Here is a 17,825-nt window from a genome sequence, read left to right as displayed (position 1 = left end):
CACCTGCTTGGAGGGCGATAATGGGCATGGTTGCAGTTTGGCTAAGTACGAAGCCAATAAGGATCGGATAACCATCTTGGCAAGAAAGCCGGGCGGCGAGAAGCAGGTGTGCTGATGGACTGGAGTCCGAGGAGCTGTAGCTCGTTTTGACTGGGAGCGGAGAGAAAAGTCGGATTACTCCAGTTCAGTTCCCGGGACTACTGCTGCAGTGATTTCTCATTGCGCACGTTTCCTGACGAATGGATGACACCATAAGTGCTCCAAAAGATTTGTCATATAGTCAGTGTTGTATCAACTTGGTGGCTTAAAGCTGTGTTTATGAATCCTTCAATAAAATCGAAACTCTTGGCATTTACATTTTTTAGAATTTATATGCGGAATAAGTGTTTTTGTAAGTGTTTTTGTAAACAACTATAACATCCAATTTATGGATGCTTGATAACGCAGCATAGTTGTAATCATATTAATTTATCCTCATATATCATAAGACGTTTTAGATGTTAATAAAGGCATTAATAAGTGCATAGTAGTTTTAACATTAGTGTATGCTGTTAATAAATGCTATAATAGGGGGATACCTAAAAAAGGCTTACCTTTTATATTTGGTAACTTAATTCACTTCTGTGGCAGGTTTTTTGCCAAATGTTATCATAGTAGACAAAGACTATTTCTTTATTTGGTGTTTTATGGTGTTATTGTGCTAACCTACCATGATAATGTAATAATTAACCATGTTTTGTCATTGTATTTATCTAAGCCTCCTTATCATGTTTAATGTTCCAATTGCTGGTGTGGGCTCATTTATTACTCCCCACTCCGCTCCATTCACATGATAATCCTATTTTTTCTTAAACATATCCTTCATTACAAGCTGATGCTGCAACACTCCCCTTTTCCCCCTCGGCGATCATTAAAGTTTCATGTTATTTTATCTTATCGGAGCAGGTGATGTCGTTGGCTGAGTTAAGTGTCTCCCGTTACAAAGGTACATTCTTGCTGCGAGCAAAACCGGTCTTCATTAAAGGAGTCTAATGAGTGGAAATGAAAGACAATGAATCTGGTCGCCATTCAGGGTTGGCTGGCTCTTTTACTGTAGCCAGACTAATGATATAATGCATTCTCCAGTTTTAAACAAAGAGCCAATCCATATGCCCTCTGACTCATTACACAACACTGCTCTGACTCACGGCCAGCAGGTCTGTGGGTGATGCTAAGAGCTAATCTGTTTATGGGTTGATGTTGTGCTCCTTCACATTTTCATCAGTGCATTCCACTTGTTATAGTAAAGCACTTTGAACATATCATTGTTTCCCTTATTACACATCACAGCTCTGCACGCTGATGTTTTTACATTGTATTACAAATACATTTGCTATTAAAAAGGTTAAAGGGTGGTGCGGAAACCATAATTATCCTAATCACTGTGAATGAGTGTGGTTTGACGGTGTGATAGTGTTTAACTTGTATTGATATAGTTGGACTGTTGTATTTCCCTTAGCCAGTTTACATCTGCTAGCGCTTCTCCTTATCCCACTCCCTGTAATGACACTGTGTCATCGCCCAGAGACAATAATGAACAACAGAGCTGTCGCAGTGATGACAGAAGAACATCTTGATGGAAAAAGTGGCAGCCTACTTTCCTTATGTATTGGGATCTTTGGTGTGCCCTAGAAGTGAATGGTTGTTATCTAAACCTTGAATATTATAGGAAGCTCATATGTTCGAAATTACACATTATTATTCTATATGTTGGCACAGGATTGTTAATATGATAACACAGTGACATCATCTACATAAATGATTGATAATGCACAATATGGGCAATTTAAGGAATCTTGACTAAGCCATTGTGGGATTTATTTGATTAGTTGATGTTGATGGAACATAAAGCATCTAGTTTATTCCCTTAGAAAAATGTGTTCAACGTTTTGGGAAATGCTCTTTCTATCCAAGAGTGAACATTAATTCCACTTTCAGTTAGCTTAGCCTAGCAAGTGGTTTTAAACTGGGGGAACCTGTCAAAAAGTAACACAATCCGCCTACCAGCATCTCAAATGCTCACTAATTGATAGGTTCATATCTTGTGTGTTTAAAAAAAAATAAGAAAATACATCAAGTTGCAGTTATTAGGCATTACGTGACATTCATTTCCTGTCTGAGAGAAGTAACTTCCTGAAATGTCTAGCTGTTTCCTTCTGTTTCTAGTATTTATGCTAAGCTAAGCTAACTGAATGCTTATGTTAGCCGTATATATATTGAACAAGTGTGAGACTTGTAACAATCTTATCACGTTATTCTCATCAGAAAAGTGAATATGATTCTTATATCAGGACACAAATGTATAAACTTTTTACATGGAGCTATGAGTTGTAACAACATATTTTCTTGCTCAGTGATAATGTTTTTTGTTGGTAAAATTAGTCAAATTAAGCAGATCTGGTATGGTTTATTTATTAACTTTGGACGGAGACAAGGTTAGCTGTTTCCCAATGCTTCCAGTCTTTATGCTAAGCTAAGCTAACCCATATAGTGAAGTGTAGTTCAGTTCTTGGCGGTGATGATCTTAACACAGTACTTTTGGCAAGAAAGCAATTAGGCAAATTTCACGAGTATTAAAAATTTCCATTAAACACTTGATTGAGTATCATAAAGCAAAACATAATAATTTTTTTAATGCTGGATTATGAAGACCTTAAATGCTGCAAAAAGAAAATGTAGTGCATTAAGTAGAGCACAACTGAAAAATTATCAACAGCTCCAGGATGTGTGAACTTATGAAAAAGAAAATTGCACGAAAAATAAAGCAAAATAATAAAAATACATGCAGGAATTGGAGTCCTCAGGTAAGAGACTATGAGTGGGAGCATGTGTGTGTGTGTGTGTGTGTGTGTGTGTGTGTGTGTGTGTGTGTGTGTGTGTGTGTGTGTGTGTGTGTGTGTGTGTGTGTGTGTGTGTACTGACAGGCATACTTGCCTGGAGACAAATAGCCCCTTGACCTTTGTATGAACCGGCAGCCCCTGGTGGGTGATAACTCATGACCCGGTGGACCGGTAGGTCATCCATCTCTCACCCTGGTAAGGATGAATGTGATGATGAACGCACCCCCTTGCTGCTATTTAGATAGCCCTGAAGTCACAGCTATGACAAACTGCCCACACAGTGAGAGCCAGGGCTGAGCCTTGTTTACACGCTCTGCCCATTCAACAGCAGGCCAGGACTGTACAAACTCTTACTGCGCCACAGGGAGCCAGTACGAACTCAGGGTCAACTAATAACACATATCCGTCTTACAGAACATACCAGATACACTACATTCAGTGCACTGTTTACATTTATGTACAGGGATGAAATAACTTTTGACAACTATTTGCTAAAGATGTTCATTCTAATTCGCCCAACTAATTTCCCCTGCTGCGTGAGATCGGATCTTGGATAAAACTTTAAAGATGCAAAAGAGAAGTGACACACGCTAAGACATCAAAGATCATTCTATGGAAGACTTTTTTTTTTTTTTACTTTTCAATGGCTTTATGTAAAGGAGGAGACTCCAGGGCAAAATGTGGAATTCATCAAGAATAAGCATGATTACGTCATTAAAAAGCGCAACTAGGATGCATCCTATTGCTAACCCAAGATGGTGCTTAGCTTTCATTTTTGGCTTTGGTGATTCATCCGCCATTTCCATCCATACAGGTAGGTTGCAATTTCACTTCAAAAGTACTGTTGCTTTGACAGGTAAGAAAACACATGTTTGATTGGCTTTAAGAAAGAAGAAGAAGAAGAAGAAGAAGAAGAAGAAGAAGAAGAAGAAGAAGAAGAAGAAGAAGAAGAAGAAGAAGAAGAAGAAGAAGAAGAAGAAGAAGAAGAAGAAGAAGAAGAAGAAAAGCATGCTTGTAAAAAAAAAAAGCGCTATTTTTAGAAATGACTTAGCAACAATAAAAAAGTATTTTTAATGAATAAGCAGGGTCTTCTTTCCTCCTGAGTCGCTTGTCATCTTAGGGTGAGAAACTCTATGAGGGCCAAAACTCTATTTTAGCATCAAATTAACCAAAAAATTAGGCTCAAAGAAATGAACTTCTTTTTGAAATATGGAATTTGCGGTAGACATCTCAATTTCCCAATTGATCTAATCTGGTTTAATTGTTTCAACATCAATCGTTGTTTTCTACTTAGAGCTCCAGAAACAAATAGCAACGTGTTATGTGATGTCATCTTTAAGCCTCAGCTGTGGCTGGCGGTCAGGAGAAACTCCCCTGGAACAGGTGCCGGGAAGATAATAGCACCTGCAGCTCAGACAGGTCACCACAGTGACCTGCGGCCACTTCTCTATTGTTGTGTCTTTGTCTGGGAGCACAGACAGTGTGTGTGTGTGTGTGTGTGTGTGTGTGTGTGTGTGTGTGTGTGTGTGTGTGTGTGTGTGTGTGTGTGTGTGTGTGTGTGTGTGTGTTCACGTGCACGTTCTTCTCCCCTTGCTCTATTTCTCTCCCGCACCAGTCCGCACACGTTTGCGGGCGAGAGCGCTTCTCTCCTTATCCAACCGATGGTCCATTCAAATTAAAATGAAGCTCCATCACGCTAATAGGGGGAGCGGAGAACAAAGCGCCGGGCTCTCTGCAGTCAGCAGGAATAGCGGGGGGATTATCGTCGCTATCGCCGGGGCTATTATCATTAAAGACGGTTGCCACTCTCCCCCCGTCCGCTGCGAGCTCAACGGGCCTCGCTGAGTTTACTGCGGCGCGGGGGTTCAATTTCAGCTCAGGGCCGGGCTGTTCTTTCACCGACGGAACCCCAGCGTGCTGCGAACAGTGCAACAGATGATTAGTTTGATTTTCCATTATTGTTTCTGGACATTTAGGAAATGATATGTATTTTGGAAAGCACTAACCCTAATTTGAAGTTAATGATACGTTTCACTCAGTGTTACACACATACAGTATACGTGCGGCAGTTCAAATACCCTGTTGTTATTCCTCCTGTTACAATCAAATTCAGCAGACTTGTTTTTTTTGTGTAATTAAACTGCATTTAAATGTTAAAGTTTTCATGAAAACCTGCACTGTCTCTCCAGCCGTTTGTTTCCTTTTCAAGCCTTCAAAGAATATATATAATCTATACATGTATCTGTTTATATCACAAACATATTGGCATTTAAATCAGAATTTTGGATTCACACCAGATAATAAGGGGGCAGATCTTACACTGATTTGTTAAGTATTGAGCACATTGCGTAATTTTCCCTGCTAACGTGTTTTCTACTGTCATGTATACTCCTTATAAATATATATAAAATACTCAACCATGTACTTTATTAAGTCAAATAGCAAAACATGATCTGACTTTTAGCTTTGGCGCTGAGCAGGTACTGAACATTTCCTCTGAGCAGCATAATCATTCTATCATGCTAAGACATTTGTTTCAAATGGTCATAATTTGCCTTCAATAAAAATAGATCATGAGGTCAAAGAAACAACAACATCATCAATTAAGCTTCAGCCGAACAAATGTGTCCGAAAATTTGACAATAACTGATTGGAAGTTATTAATTTCTCAATATTGAAATTAAAACATTCATCACCTCCCTGGACCAGAACTACTAAAAGTCGCGTTGCTATTCAAACTGTTTAGCGCACGTTATCTGTTCAAATCCAAAATCACATGTGTTTACATCCCTAGCAGGTCTGACATTTGAAGTTGTTTGTGTTGTACAATTTCCCATCATTACTCAGAGAAATGGAAGACAGATGCAAGATGAACTGAGGCGAATCTGTTTGAGCAGCTGATAAGTCTGCTCCCCTTCAGATGTGAAGCAGAGCACAGTTGTTTTTTATTTTTTTCCAAAAGCGCCCGAAACTGAATTCAGGGATGTTTTTACCGGAGACATACCTCCTATGGGGACTTACACAGTACACCTCGTGTCTAAATCTGGAATGGTGGTTATGTAGGTTCATCTGTGCCAGCGTGTCGGGGACTCTTTGGACCCAGAGGCGTCCTCTGTCTTTGTCCTTTACGCAAGGCAACATTGGTAGCCTCGGGTCCGGCTCACCCTTCACCCTTCACCGACAGCTCAGGCCCCAAAGCACCACTGAGGGATTGTCGGTGAGGTAGAGGAGGGGGGGGAAGGGGGTCGGGGATGAAATTGTCCACCGTGCCAAAGCCAATCCAAGCAGACCAGTGCCAAAGCACCATGAGTGTACAAACAATTCAACTGTATCCGACTCCATGTATACTCAGGCCTTATCTGGGCGAGGCCAAATAGGCTCTGAGCTATCAAAGGCAACGGATGAGCGACTGGAACTCTCGGTTTTTCCGGCGAATGCAAACACATCTACAACGCTCCACCACTTTCAAGCTGTACAAATCAAAATCCGGATAGGCAAAAGGGGGTGGGGGGATAAACACCACGCTGTGTGACTGTTAAGAAACTTGGAAAACAGTACTCCACATATCATGCGGATCGGCCCAGAGGTATAGAAAACTCAAACTCGCCCATTGCCAGGCCGTCTCCGTGGTGATACGCATAACATCAGACGGAGTTAATGCAGGCAAAGATATATATATATATATATATATTTTTTTTTAAATACCTTTTAAAGGATTTGCAAGATAAGCCCGTCGGTTTCTCCTAGAAGGAGCCCCTAAAGGATGCTGGAATCGATGGATGAGAGAGGATTTACTGTAGGGTGAAGGAGGGGGGAGGGGATAAAAGTTGTTATTTAACGCTCGTCTGTGAGCAGAATTATGAAGCAGCCAGGATGCTCACATGTGAGAGCTCATCATTATCAATGCACTAATCTGCCTTTAGGGTAATGGAACACATGGAACTGATATGCGCTGGATGTATTTACCTTTCACTGCGAATCAGCTGGCGTCTGAGATTTATTTACATACTCAAGAAAAAGAGGGAGATTTTTCTGGACCCCCTCATACAGAGCGAGGTGAAAATATCGCAGTGGACAGAACGCATTCTGTATGCAGGTATAGTAATGGAGTTCATGACACAGACCTCTTCACTGCACAGAGATAACGCATTGCTACCCATAATGCGTTCCACTTATCATATAATGTTGCACTCATCATGGGGTTATTGCCAATTAGATAAAGACACGAGTGACTGTTTTCTAAACCCCTCCTCCGAACGGTGATTGGCCAATCATAGCTTAGAACCGCCTCACATGTCAAGCTTTGGATTTTACCACATGCTGGACTGGTGTGCAAAGAGCTGTTGTACGAGCAATTCTCCCTATATATAGAGTTTGGAGGATTGCGTTTTTATTTCTAGCTGGTCAAAACAAAACAAAAACAGCACAATTGTAAACAAAAAACAAAAGAAAAGGATTAAATAGTGTTTATCTGCTCTAACCAGGCAGCAACCTTCGGGTCTGAAAAGTGAATGCAAAGCTGAAGTTCTTTAAACGTCCAGTCTTTCTAATGACCAGCAGGGGGCGACTCCTCTGGCTGCAAAGTGAAGTCCAATTGAAGTCTATCAGAAAATGAAACTACTACTAACTTGATTTATTACCTCAGTAAACATTGTGAAAATCAGTTTATGTTCTCAATCGCTAGTTACGAGTCTTATTCAATAGAGCATGATGTTCATGTCGTAAATGATGGTCCCATTTAGAGTAAATAAAACTCTGCTTTAGTGCAGGCTACCTTTTGATTGACAGGTTGCTACCACTGGGTTGTCTGGTCTGGGAGTTTCTGTGTTTTTGTTTTATAAGGTGAACCAATGTGTCTTCAGTTTATGCGCAAGTCAATTGTAACCGTTTTGGTCGCCTAAAACATTTATGGGGAAATAAGCTCCACCCTCTTCTGGTTCCAATAAACAAAATGACAAACTTCAGAATCGTATTTGGTAGTGACTACATCCACTCATCATATACAGTCTATGGCTATAACATAAGCTGCTAGCTTTAGCGTGTCAGGCTAAAGAGCTTACTACCTACAGCAGCAGAGTAGTAACGACACTCAAGAACCCCAACCAAATGAAAGGAAGGTAACAACAGTGGGGCTGCAGTGCTGACACAGCAAAGGTACCAGCTTTTCAAGCTGCTCAGATTCATATTAACGACCTTAAAAAGATATATTAAGGATGGACAGCAGTGATTATGGTGATTGAGTGTCCACCTCGGCCCAAGTTGTGTGGAGCCACGTCAAGGTTAGGACGAGTTTCTTGGAGAGGAGAGACGCCGCAGTGTGTCTCCACGCGCCCCGCTCGCCCAAATGAACTCGTTCTGAGGTTGTCAAGGTGTAGGATTCTCTCAGACCTCCGGAGAGAGCCCTCAGGAGAGGCCCTCTTGTAAAGAGCTCCATCTTATTAATGGAAATAAATGCTGTTAGCGCCCCACCCCCCCTCCAGCAATAAGACATGTCTATTCTTGGCTAAAGTCCCCTTCATTAACGTTATCTCAAATAGGCACCCAGTCTGATGGTGGGAGAAGGGACGGCGCGCGGTTAAGCCGCTTCATCCAATTTCATTATTCCATATGAGGCGGGGTATCAGTGTTAACTTTGCTATGTCAGCACAGCGGACGGGCCACTGTCGTGTGGCTGAGGCACGGCGTCTACACGGAGGTTTAAGGCAACCGGAGTAAACAGGGCAGAGTCCGCCAGCTGATCAGACGCTGTGACAGGGCTTTGAATGTCTTTGTGACTTTAGGTTTCCAAATGAATACAAATGGCAGCTGGACAATCGTCACTACGGATCGATATATTTTGGGCCGAGGTTTGTGAAACGGCAAATTTTTGTTGTTTAAATTCTAACACCTTCATGAAATATGTCCCTTTTCACAGTAGCAGCTACCACCGTGCCGTGAATACGCACGAGCAAGCCGGAGGACAACAATAACATTGTGTGTGTGTGTGTGTGTGTGTGTGTGTGTGTGTGTGTGTGTGTGTGTGTGTGTGTGTGTGTGTGTGTGTGTGTGTGCCCGCTGCAGAAACGGGAAACGGGCAGAAAATGAAAGCGGAGAGAGAGGAAACGAGAGGAAACGAGAGAAAGAGAGAGAGAAGGGGAGAGAGAGATGGAGAAAATGTGAAACTGCGGACCGTCAAATGATCTGGCCTCTCTCCAGGCGTGATGACTCAGGGATGATGGCACAGTTAGAGCTAATTAGGATCATAAACTGGAGAAATGTTTTGCCACCATGATGTGTGTGGAGGAGGTGGGGGTGGGGGGATGGAGGATGGGGGTGGGGGCTTCCACGCTGTTGGCAGGACTTCAGATTAGATGTTCTTGAGTTTGAGGAACATGTAGATTAAGCCTTTACCGGACAATTCTGTTTCTGTTTGAAGCCTGCTGTCATGATGCAAGACCAGGCGTGAAAAGGATTTTTTTTTTAAAAAAAGATTTTCTAACACATTTGGAAGAATTCAGGGGAGTTATTTCACATGGGGAAAGGATGACATGTCCTCCTTTTAAAATAATACTTTTATATTTGACAGCTTGAGTTGATTCACACTAAAAGATTTGAAACAAAGCCCTCATTCTAGTCCAAAAGTACAACGTTTGCTGCAGGTTTCGACTCGAAAGCTTCATCAGGGTTGCCCTACGTTCTTGTTGGGACTTTAATGCAGCATGAGAGGTAGACTGCCAACAAAACTGACAATATTTACCGTGCATTTTCATTTCCAGTTAATATTTCACTAGAGTGGAACATTATAGATTAATGTAACCTATGTGTAACCTAAAACTGCAACTTGTTTGGAAGGGAAAATCATTGCTTGATAGAACCGCTAACAACTCAAGACATGCACCACGTGAGGAGTGATGGAAGGAAGACAATGATTCAAAGTTAAGCCGAATCAATCAATTTGTCGTAGAAAATAAATAAGCAAGTTTTATTTCAAATATTAATTTCGAGCCACTTCTGAACAAAAAATAACAAACAAATTTGAAGGATGCAGGTTATTCTATTATTGTAAACTGAATGTTTTACAACAATGTTTTGGTCAGAAATGAAATATTTGGGGGGTTTTCTAATCATTTCTGACTTTTTCCAAACCATATGATTAATGGATCAATCACAAAAATAATCATCCGATTAATTGATGAATAGAAAAAGATTTTTACAGTTGCAGCCCTCTTTCAAAATAAGAGGTCAGCAGGAAAAAAAAAGAAAAGGTGAGAACTGCTGTGTTAATAAACAAAGAAGGTACAAATGGTTGACAAAAAAAGCTGTTGCTCCAAAAACCAAGATTTCTTTTCTATGTTAAAACAGCGATGTATTCACTTAACGTCCGACGCTTTGTCACTCACATCCAACGCTACCTCAAAATCTCTCGGGAGTCTCTCTTCTACGCCGACGACTCTCTCATGTTGCGTCGTCTAGTGGACTGCAGACACGAGAACACTGACAGGACGCCATAATGCTGCTGACTCGCCATGCCACGTCTCCATTTATGAGGACTGACAGCACCGCATACACACACATCCAGACAAACCTGTGCTAGTACACACACACACACACACCCACACAGGCAACACACACATCCAGACAAACCTGTGCTAGTACACACACACACACACACACACACACACACACACACACACACACAACAAATTAACACCATCTGATACACTGTAGAGCATAATTCCCTCTGCACTCACACATACGTTGATTAAGCTTTATTGCGGTATGGCAGTTCTCAAAGGTCTCTCCTTAAGTAGTTGATGTTTTGAAAGCTGTTTGTTGTGGATGATGGAGCGCAGCACATGACTAACGCAATTAAATGTCTGTGTTTGGTCGTCATGGCAACAAGTGCAACAAGTTTTTTGCGACGTGAGTAATACCCTTATCTCTCCAACTGTGGGAGTCATCAAACAAAAGGCTAATTAACTTAAGTGTCACCTTCTGAATTTTAAAAAAAATCTGCATCTGTGCTTTTTACATTTATTATAAACTGGTGTGTTTTCTCCACGACCTGACTGAGGCTGGCTCATGTGTGTGTTACTGAGACATTTTTCGGCTCAAAATTTGTTTTCTGCGCTTGAACTTTAAGTACAATTTCTCACTGCCGAGCTCCAAAAAGCCAAGAGGGACTATTACGAGATAATTACTAATTATGCTAATGTGCTAAAGTTGTTTTATTCCTTTCTTTTCCTTGGTCATTTTATCAGCTGTCCTCAAGAGAGCACATTCAGTAGTAATAACCTTTTTCTTTTTTTCTTCTCCCTCAGCTAAACGTTCAGTCAGTTAGAGGACGCCGTGTCCTAAACCGCCAACTCCTCCACTGCTAGCCTTAATCAGGGAGCGCCTGTAAATGCACAGAGCCATGCGCGCGCACACACAACGGAGGAGCGACGCGCCGTTTCCTGTCGGCACTGACCTTCATTAACCTCATAAATGCCAGCGGCGGGGTTTTTTTGGTTTTTTTGTCGCAGCTCTTAATGCGGTTATCAGCACAAACACAAACAAGTGTGACAGAAGTGTTCAGGGGCTAAAACTACACTTTACATCGGTGAGCTGCATCTCTGTCTGCCTCCCACTACACACAGGCTGGGTGACATTGGTGTCTTCCTGCAGTATGATTTTATTAATGAATGGATTCTAAATGTAAACCTGAGCCTTTGCAGGGAGAGTATACTGTACAGTTACAGTGCACATGTGCAGGTGTACAAGTACCGTTATACTTGCTTTGCAGAAAGAACAGAAAAACAGAGACACCAGCGTTCTAACCAGGTTAGATCCTAAATCATCTTAGTGTTTACACTATTGTGGCTTGAGTGTAACTACTTTTCATAAGCTCTCGTTGCAGTATTATCCAGCAATGAGCACACTTATTTTTTTTTTTTACTTTCTTTTATGACTCACATCTAGCTTTTTATTGGTGCCGTTATTCAGGCTCGGGCAGACACAGTGTGGAATTGTACTGTATGTGAAAGAGACCCATCTACTAAATGTGTGGTTTTCTATTGTAATTCTGTTGTCGCTCAAACAATGTTGTGTCCGCAATTTTACGACAACTTTTAGGAGGTTCACAAAACGGTATCAATACTTTGTACAAAAGGGACTTTAAAGCATTTTCATCACAATGACACACTCAGCTACCCAAGATGAATCTCATTACATCGAGATGCCATTTCGGGCACTATTTGTGAGCCATAAGCGTTTTTAAATCAAAACCGACGTTGAAATCTGCAGGAGGCCCAGTAACTGATCCAAAACTATCTTATATATCTTGTCTAGTAGTCTATGATGGATACCATGTGACCACAGTGTATCTGGTTATCTAACAGACAGTGAAGGAGGTATTTTGTACACAGCAATAGTTTTAGAAAAACTGCTAACACAACCACTTCAAATGTCACGTTCCTCTAAAGGCGGACAATCAAATACACTGACAAACTAAAAAACAAAGCTATTTTTGTCATTCCTTATTAAATTACAATACACAGTGACTCATGCAGCAACTACTAAGAAAGATATCTTGGATGCAGACACATACCTCGCTGGTTAAACCAACGCAGATTTAGGATTGTGAGTAGAAAACAGTAAAAATCCTAAAGGAGGTTTGGCCTCCCTCGGCCACGCCTCTCCATCCTGACCTTTGACCTCACCTCAACACATCCCTGCATCACCGTGATGGAGAGGGAACCGGGTGATACTGAACAACCATTGCTTCCTCTCACTCTCAGAGCAACTCGCTGATGTCTCCCCCCGCACCGGTTGGCCAGCCTGCCTCCCTCTAAAAACGGGAGCTTCGGGATGCGAGAAGGCGCTGACCCTCATCCCCTGCCCTCCGCTCTTCTCCTGCCTTATCTTCCATCACCTGCCCTCCTCGACGGCCCACACTCGACCCCTCTGCCGCCACCTCGCCAGGGACGAGAGCGTAAACCCGTAATTGCTACATAAATGATCTCACACTCTTGGGTTTTTCCTCATTTCCCCCTCTGCGCTCTTGATGATACGCTGATATACTGTACTGTACGCCGAGAGAGCGGGGTGATAAGTGTGGTTGTAAAAAAATAATGTTGCTCTATAAATCTTTGCTCTGCTTATTTTTGGTCATAAAACATAAAAAATGTGTGAATAAAAGACAGGAACAAGTCTCAAATATACCACAGTTTTTTTTTTTACAGACGATGGACATTCACCCAGATGTTCCTGGGCATCACTGGACTGTCACAAATCCCCCCCCCCCTCCCTCCTTAAGGGACGTAACTGTAAATCATGAGGCTGCGATTAATTAAGAGGCAGATACACAGCACGTACAAGGATCCTTCTAGGAGCGGTGGGTGACACGGGTCAAACAAACACACCGCTTAAGGGAGCGCAAACAAACGCAGAGCGAGGTGTCCGTCCGCACAGCTGGCAGGAGCACTGTGGAACCGAACGATACGAGAGTAAAGAGCAACAGAGAGAGCTTAAAAAATATATATATATACACACACCACAACTGATGAATTTAGTAAAGTGTCTGATTTCCAGGAATTCTGGGCCTCGTAATCTTTGCTCTGTACTGATTTGTTTTGCACTCTACAGCCGGACGATTGCAAAGAGGGGTTTGGTGGAGGAGGGGTGGAGGATCGGGATAAAAAAAAAATAATAATCATAAAGGGAGGAATCTGCTTACAACCTTTTGAATACACACATAGGTTTTAGCGAGTCCATCTACAAATAATCTGCAGCTTTTTCCAGGGATTAAGACCCAAATGCCATGCAATAATCCCTCTGTGCCTTTTTTTTTTTTTTTTTTTTTTTTTTTTTTTTTGCCTTGAGGTCGATAAAAATAATTGAGGGGAATCTCGAGATGATGATCAGTTGGCACTTGAGATGAAGGATGATAATAATAATAAAAAAAATACAAATGCTCAGCTTTGCGGTCAAGTTTAAACAAAAAGAAAAATCCTTCAATCATCAAACATTTGTAAAATCAGTATTTTTCCTCCATAAACACACACACAGTAAAAGAGAGATCTGACTGTATGTTTCAGCACAGTGAGTCCACCTCCAGCAGCTTTTGGAGGAGTCAGCGGCCCCTCAGCACTTCCCCAAAGACACAGTTCATTTACTGGCGGCCCCTGAACCCCCCCCCCCCAATGTCCCGTGTTATCAGAATGAATCAGCAGCGCTGATAAATTAGCCGTTCTGAAAACACGCTGCGAAAGGCCTGCCGGCTAATGCGCGCGCGTTCGTCTGATACTCATATGCAATGCTTAATGTTGTGGAACCAATTCTGCCCGTTTCCATTATGTAAATACATTTGCCTCGGCGCTATATTTTATGTATTGTCTCCCTTGTCTCAATTACTTGGGCTATTAAAAATCAAGAGGCTATGGAAATGAGGTGCGGCTGTCTGTTTTGTAGTTTGATGACAAGTGCAAAGTGTTTATGGGAGCTCGTTGTGCGTTCGACGGCGGTCGGGTACGTCGACGCGCTCCGAGTGTTCATCCATATTCCACAAATGTGGCACGTCAGTACATTGGAGCATGAGCGACGCACACTGTTGTTCTCTCATCTCTTATGTATATGAATTGATGAAAAATAAATGTGTCATTGCTTTTTTATGTATTGTGATCCTCTCTGCTTTCTTGTAGAGGTGGCAGAAAATGTGAAACTCGGGGGGAAGGAAAAAGAAAAAAGATATTTCTATGAGTATTTGTGGCCTGTGCCAGAGCAAATAAGCGTTTGTTGCTTCGGTTTGGGTGACTTTCTGAAAAGTAGCCAAAACACCTCAGAAAATAATAAAGAAGATCCGAACCAGGGAGAAGGAGAACCTCTTTAGAGGCCGTTAAGCTTTTAAGTATGGAAGCTTTCACTGACATATCCAAATAACTTCCCTCCTAATCTTTTTTAAATGTCATTTTCTCACTGTGAGGCACAATATCAAATAAATTGGCTGCAATCACAGATACGCGTTTTTCAACAGTGAACAACGCTCTGCAGTAAACTGGGATTATTTTATCATAGACAAAAACAGAAAATCTCAAAGTCAGACGTTGTGTGATGGACATGTGTGAACAGTCAAAATGCTGTAAATTATTAGTTGTCGTTTTTCTTTCCCGAATAAAAGCATGAGTGGCATTAAATGTGCGGCTGTCATGGGCAGAGAAACGGAACACCTTCCCGCAGGTCGCAAGGCAGAAACCCACACACAGGGGATCGGCATCTGTCTCAGTGCAGCTACGTAGAAAACGTTGCACCCTTGTTATGTTTCAGTCACTTAATCAGCACGCTTTTACATTTTGATTACAGATATATAATGAATTGTTCTACAGTGCGTCTCGTCTGAGAGTTTTTAGCACACTGACTCGACACACGCTTTTGGAGGAAATAAACACACATAAGAAATAAACAGGAAATGAAATATTATTCTGAAGTACTAAAACCACTAACGAGATCTTTCTCTCCCTGCTGAAGGCCTGGAACTGTTCCTCAAACTTGAGACTTTTTAGTGTTCAGTGTAGTTGAATGAAGCAAAGCAGAGCTTCGGGGTTCAAGCCTCTAATGAGGCAAAACTAGTTTTATAGGAGACAACAGTGAAAAGGAAGCAGCTGAGAGATGATCAGGAGTGTCACTGCTGAGTTTAGTGTGTTAGTATAAAGGAACAGTATGCAGCACTGACATTTAAGTGCTTTCTTTAAATAAAAAAACATGCAGTTTTATTACAGTGCATGTTGGAAAGGGCTTATCCTTGACCATAATATTTTTAGTCACCAACAGAAACTGATTTAATAATCTTGAAAATCGTGGCAGAAATCTAATGGGTGTTGTTCACAGTTATGAAGTTAAACCGGGTTGGGTGACAACGTCGTGTGCTGCACGGATGCATCCGGATTTAAAAATCTGAAAAGACACGCCGCTTTCCATAGCAAGCAATGCGTTCAAACTTGTACTTAAGATGATGAGTCGTTTCATTTCGTCGCTGTGCTCGTTGATGTGCGAAACAATGACGGCTTTTACAAAAAGAAAAAGAAAAAAAAAGAGAAAAAGGGCAATAAACGCCGCAGCAACTAAACTTTGAAATGGAAAAAAAACTAAAAAAAACAATGCGTCATTTAAAGCCCACGGCATATTGAAAGGCGAAATCGTTATTCCACGTTTAATGTTTCCACAATGTTCAAGGTGCTCGAACTCAAGCCGCCGCCGCCGCCGCGGGAGCGTGCTGCATGCGGAGCCGGAGTAGAGCGGGGCTCGAGCGGGCTGCCGTGCGCTCCGATGCCCCGCCGAGCTGCGCACGACCTCTGCTCTCACACTGAGATTTAAAAATAAAAAAATAAAAAAAAACAGCCAAAAAGCCACAATAAAAAAAAAAAATTAAAATTAAAAAAAAAAAAAAAAAAGCGAACAAGTGCTGTGTATAGTTGTACCTTTTCTCTTCGACCGCCTCCTCCGCCTCCTCTTCAGCTTGCATTTCACCTGTCCGCTCTGAGCCCCCGACGCGCGGCTGCTGTTCCCAAGTACGGATGCCATCAGCGCAGCCTCTGGAGCGGAGCGCAGCGGAATAACTTGGACTCGGCGGATCGACTCTCCTTTGTACTTGTTCTCGCGTCAGCCTCCGTTGCTGCTCTGATAACGCGGCGTCCCCTCCGGTTTGACGTAGATTCGGACTATATATTCGTCCCCTCCTTGTGTTTTTCTCTTTTTTTTTTTTTTTATCCCTCCAAACCAGTGGGGGGGAGGAGTGCGTCTCGCTGTTCCTGGATCACCTCTGGAAACTCCCGCTCGCTGAGACGGTTTTCTAACAGCGCAGCGCGGCGGCTCTCCTCAGCAGCTCTGATGATGCCGGCGCCTCTGCACAGATTTGGGCATCAGCCACTTTGGATTCAATCATGCAGGACGCCTATCTATTTGCTGCCGAGCTTTCTAATTAGGGTCCAATCGTGGCTGTCTGGGAGGCGTGACATCACCAGCGACACCCACCAACTCGCACCCCTTATTCACCCGCTGCTTTTTTTAAATGTTGGTTTTTTCTTTTTTTTTTTCTCACAATTTAACTTGAGTCCTCCTCCTACTTTTTTTTTTTTCTTTCTTTTACTTCGCACTGCAGGGGATGTCTGTTCTCTTCCGCCTTCCACAGGGGAGGGGTCAGAGGTCAGCCCGGTGGGATTTCTGGCTCAAGGGCACTTCAGCAGATCGGATGTTTTGCAGCATAAGGGACTAAAATATTGCTATACTAAATCTATACCTGCTGCAAACTCACCACAAACTTGAGATTCAAAGAACTAGATGTGGTATTTAGTGTGGAGAGACATTTTTCCCCCTCCTTTATATCCATAGTCCTCTAGAGGAATCCTCCTCCTCTTTCTTGTCCTGGTTTGCTGAATGAGATTTGGGATTTTTAATTTCATTGCAGGATTATGAATCTAAAATAAATTCCCTCTCTCTCTGTTCTAAAGTCACCGAAAAGTCCACAAAGGGAGATTACTCTAAAATGCATAATGCTCAATTAGTAAAAACTCACATCAAATGCATTTTTGATATACAGTTTGAGTCAAATTCTGTTCAACTTTAAAGCTTTGTTAGTACACTATAGCCTTTAATTATATGACCAAATGTCTTTTATTTTGAAAATCCTGTATGAGAAGTTGCAGGTGACCTTCAGTGCTGGAGGCTTAAACTGTACTGACAGCGTGTTGCAGCCACAAAGTTTGAGGCTTGGGGCTGTTTTGTTTTTGTGAAAGTGCAGAGTCGAGGCTTTCACAAAGCATTTGTGGCTTTCGTCGCTGGAGGTTGTTGTTTTACTCCCCCGGCCTCGACTGTGGAGGTGTGTTAGAACTGCCGGACACGTTCAGGGCCTGAACAGTGAAAAAAAAATTATAATAATAAAAGCGGATTTGTTCAAGCCTTTTCAAACCCACAATTTAACTTTGTTTTCGGTAT

At 42.0% G+C, this 17,825-nt stretch overlaps 1 protein-coding gene across 1 annotated transcript in view; it reads right to left on the bottom strand.

Annotated features, from left to right (window-relative positions):
- adarb2 (adenosine deaminase RNA specific B2 (inactive)) overlaps positions 1 to 16,570 on the bottom strand; it is a 166,144-nt gene extending 149,574 nt beyond the window's left edge. The window contains exon 1 of the mRNA XM_054623126.1: positions 16,313 to 16,570. Coding sequence (XP_054479101.1) covers positions 16,313 to 16,415 — 103 coding nt within the window. The 5' untranslated portion in view covers positions 16,416 to 16,570. The remainder of the gene's footprint in view (positions 1 to 16,312) is intronic.
- Positions 16,571 to 17,825: the final 1,255 nt, after the last annotated feature.

This window comes from Anoplopoma fimbria, chromosome 21, assembly GCF_027596085.1.
Source record: "Anoplopoma fimbria isolate UVic2021 breed Golden Eagle Sablefish chromosome 21, Afim_UVic_2022, whole genome shotgun sequence".
Lineage (NCBI taxonomy): Eukaryota > Metazoa > Chordata > Actinopteri > Perciformes > Anoplopomatidae > Anoplopoma > Anoplopoma fimbria.
The sequence above is the reverse complement of the archived record's forward strand: the minus strand, read 5'-3'. Positions and strand labels throughout refer to the sequence as shown.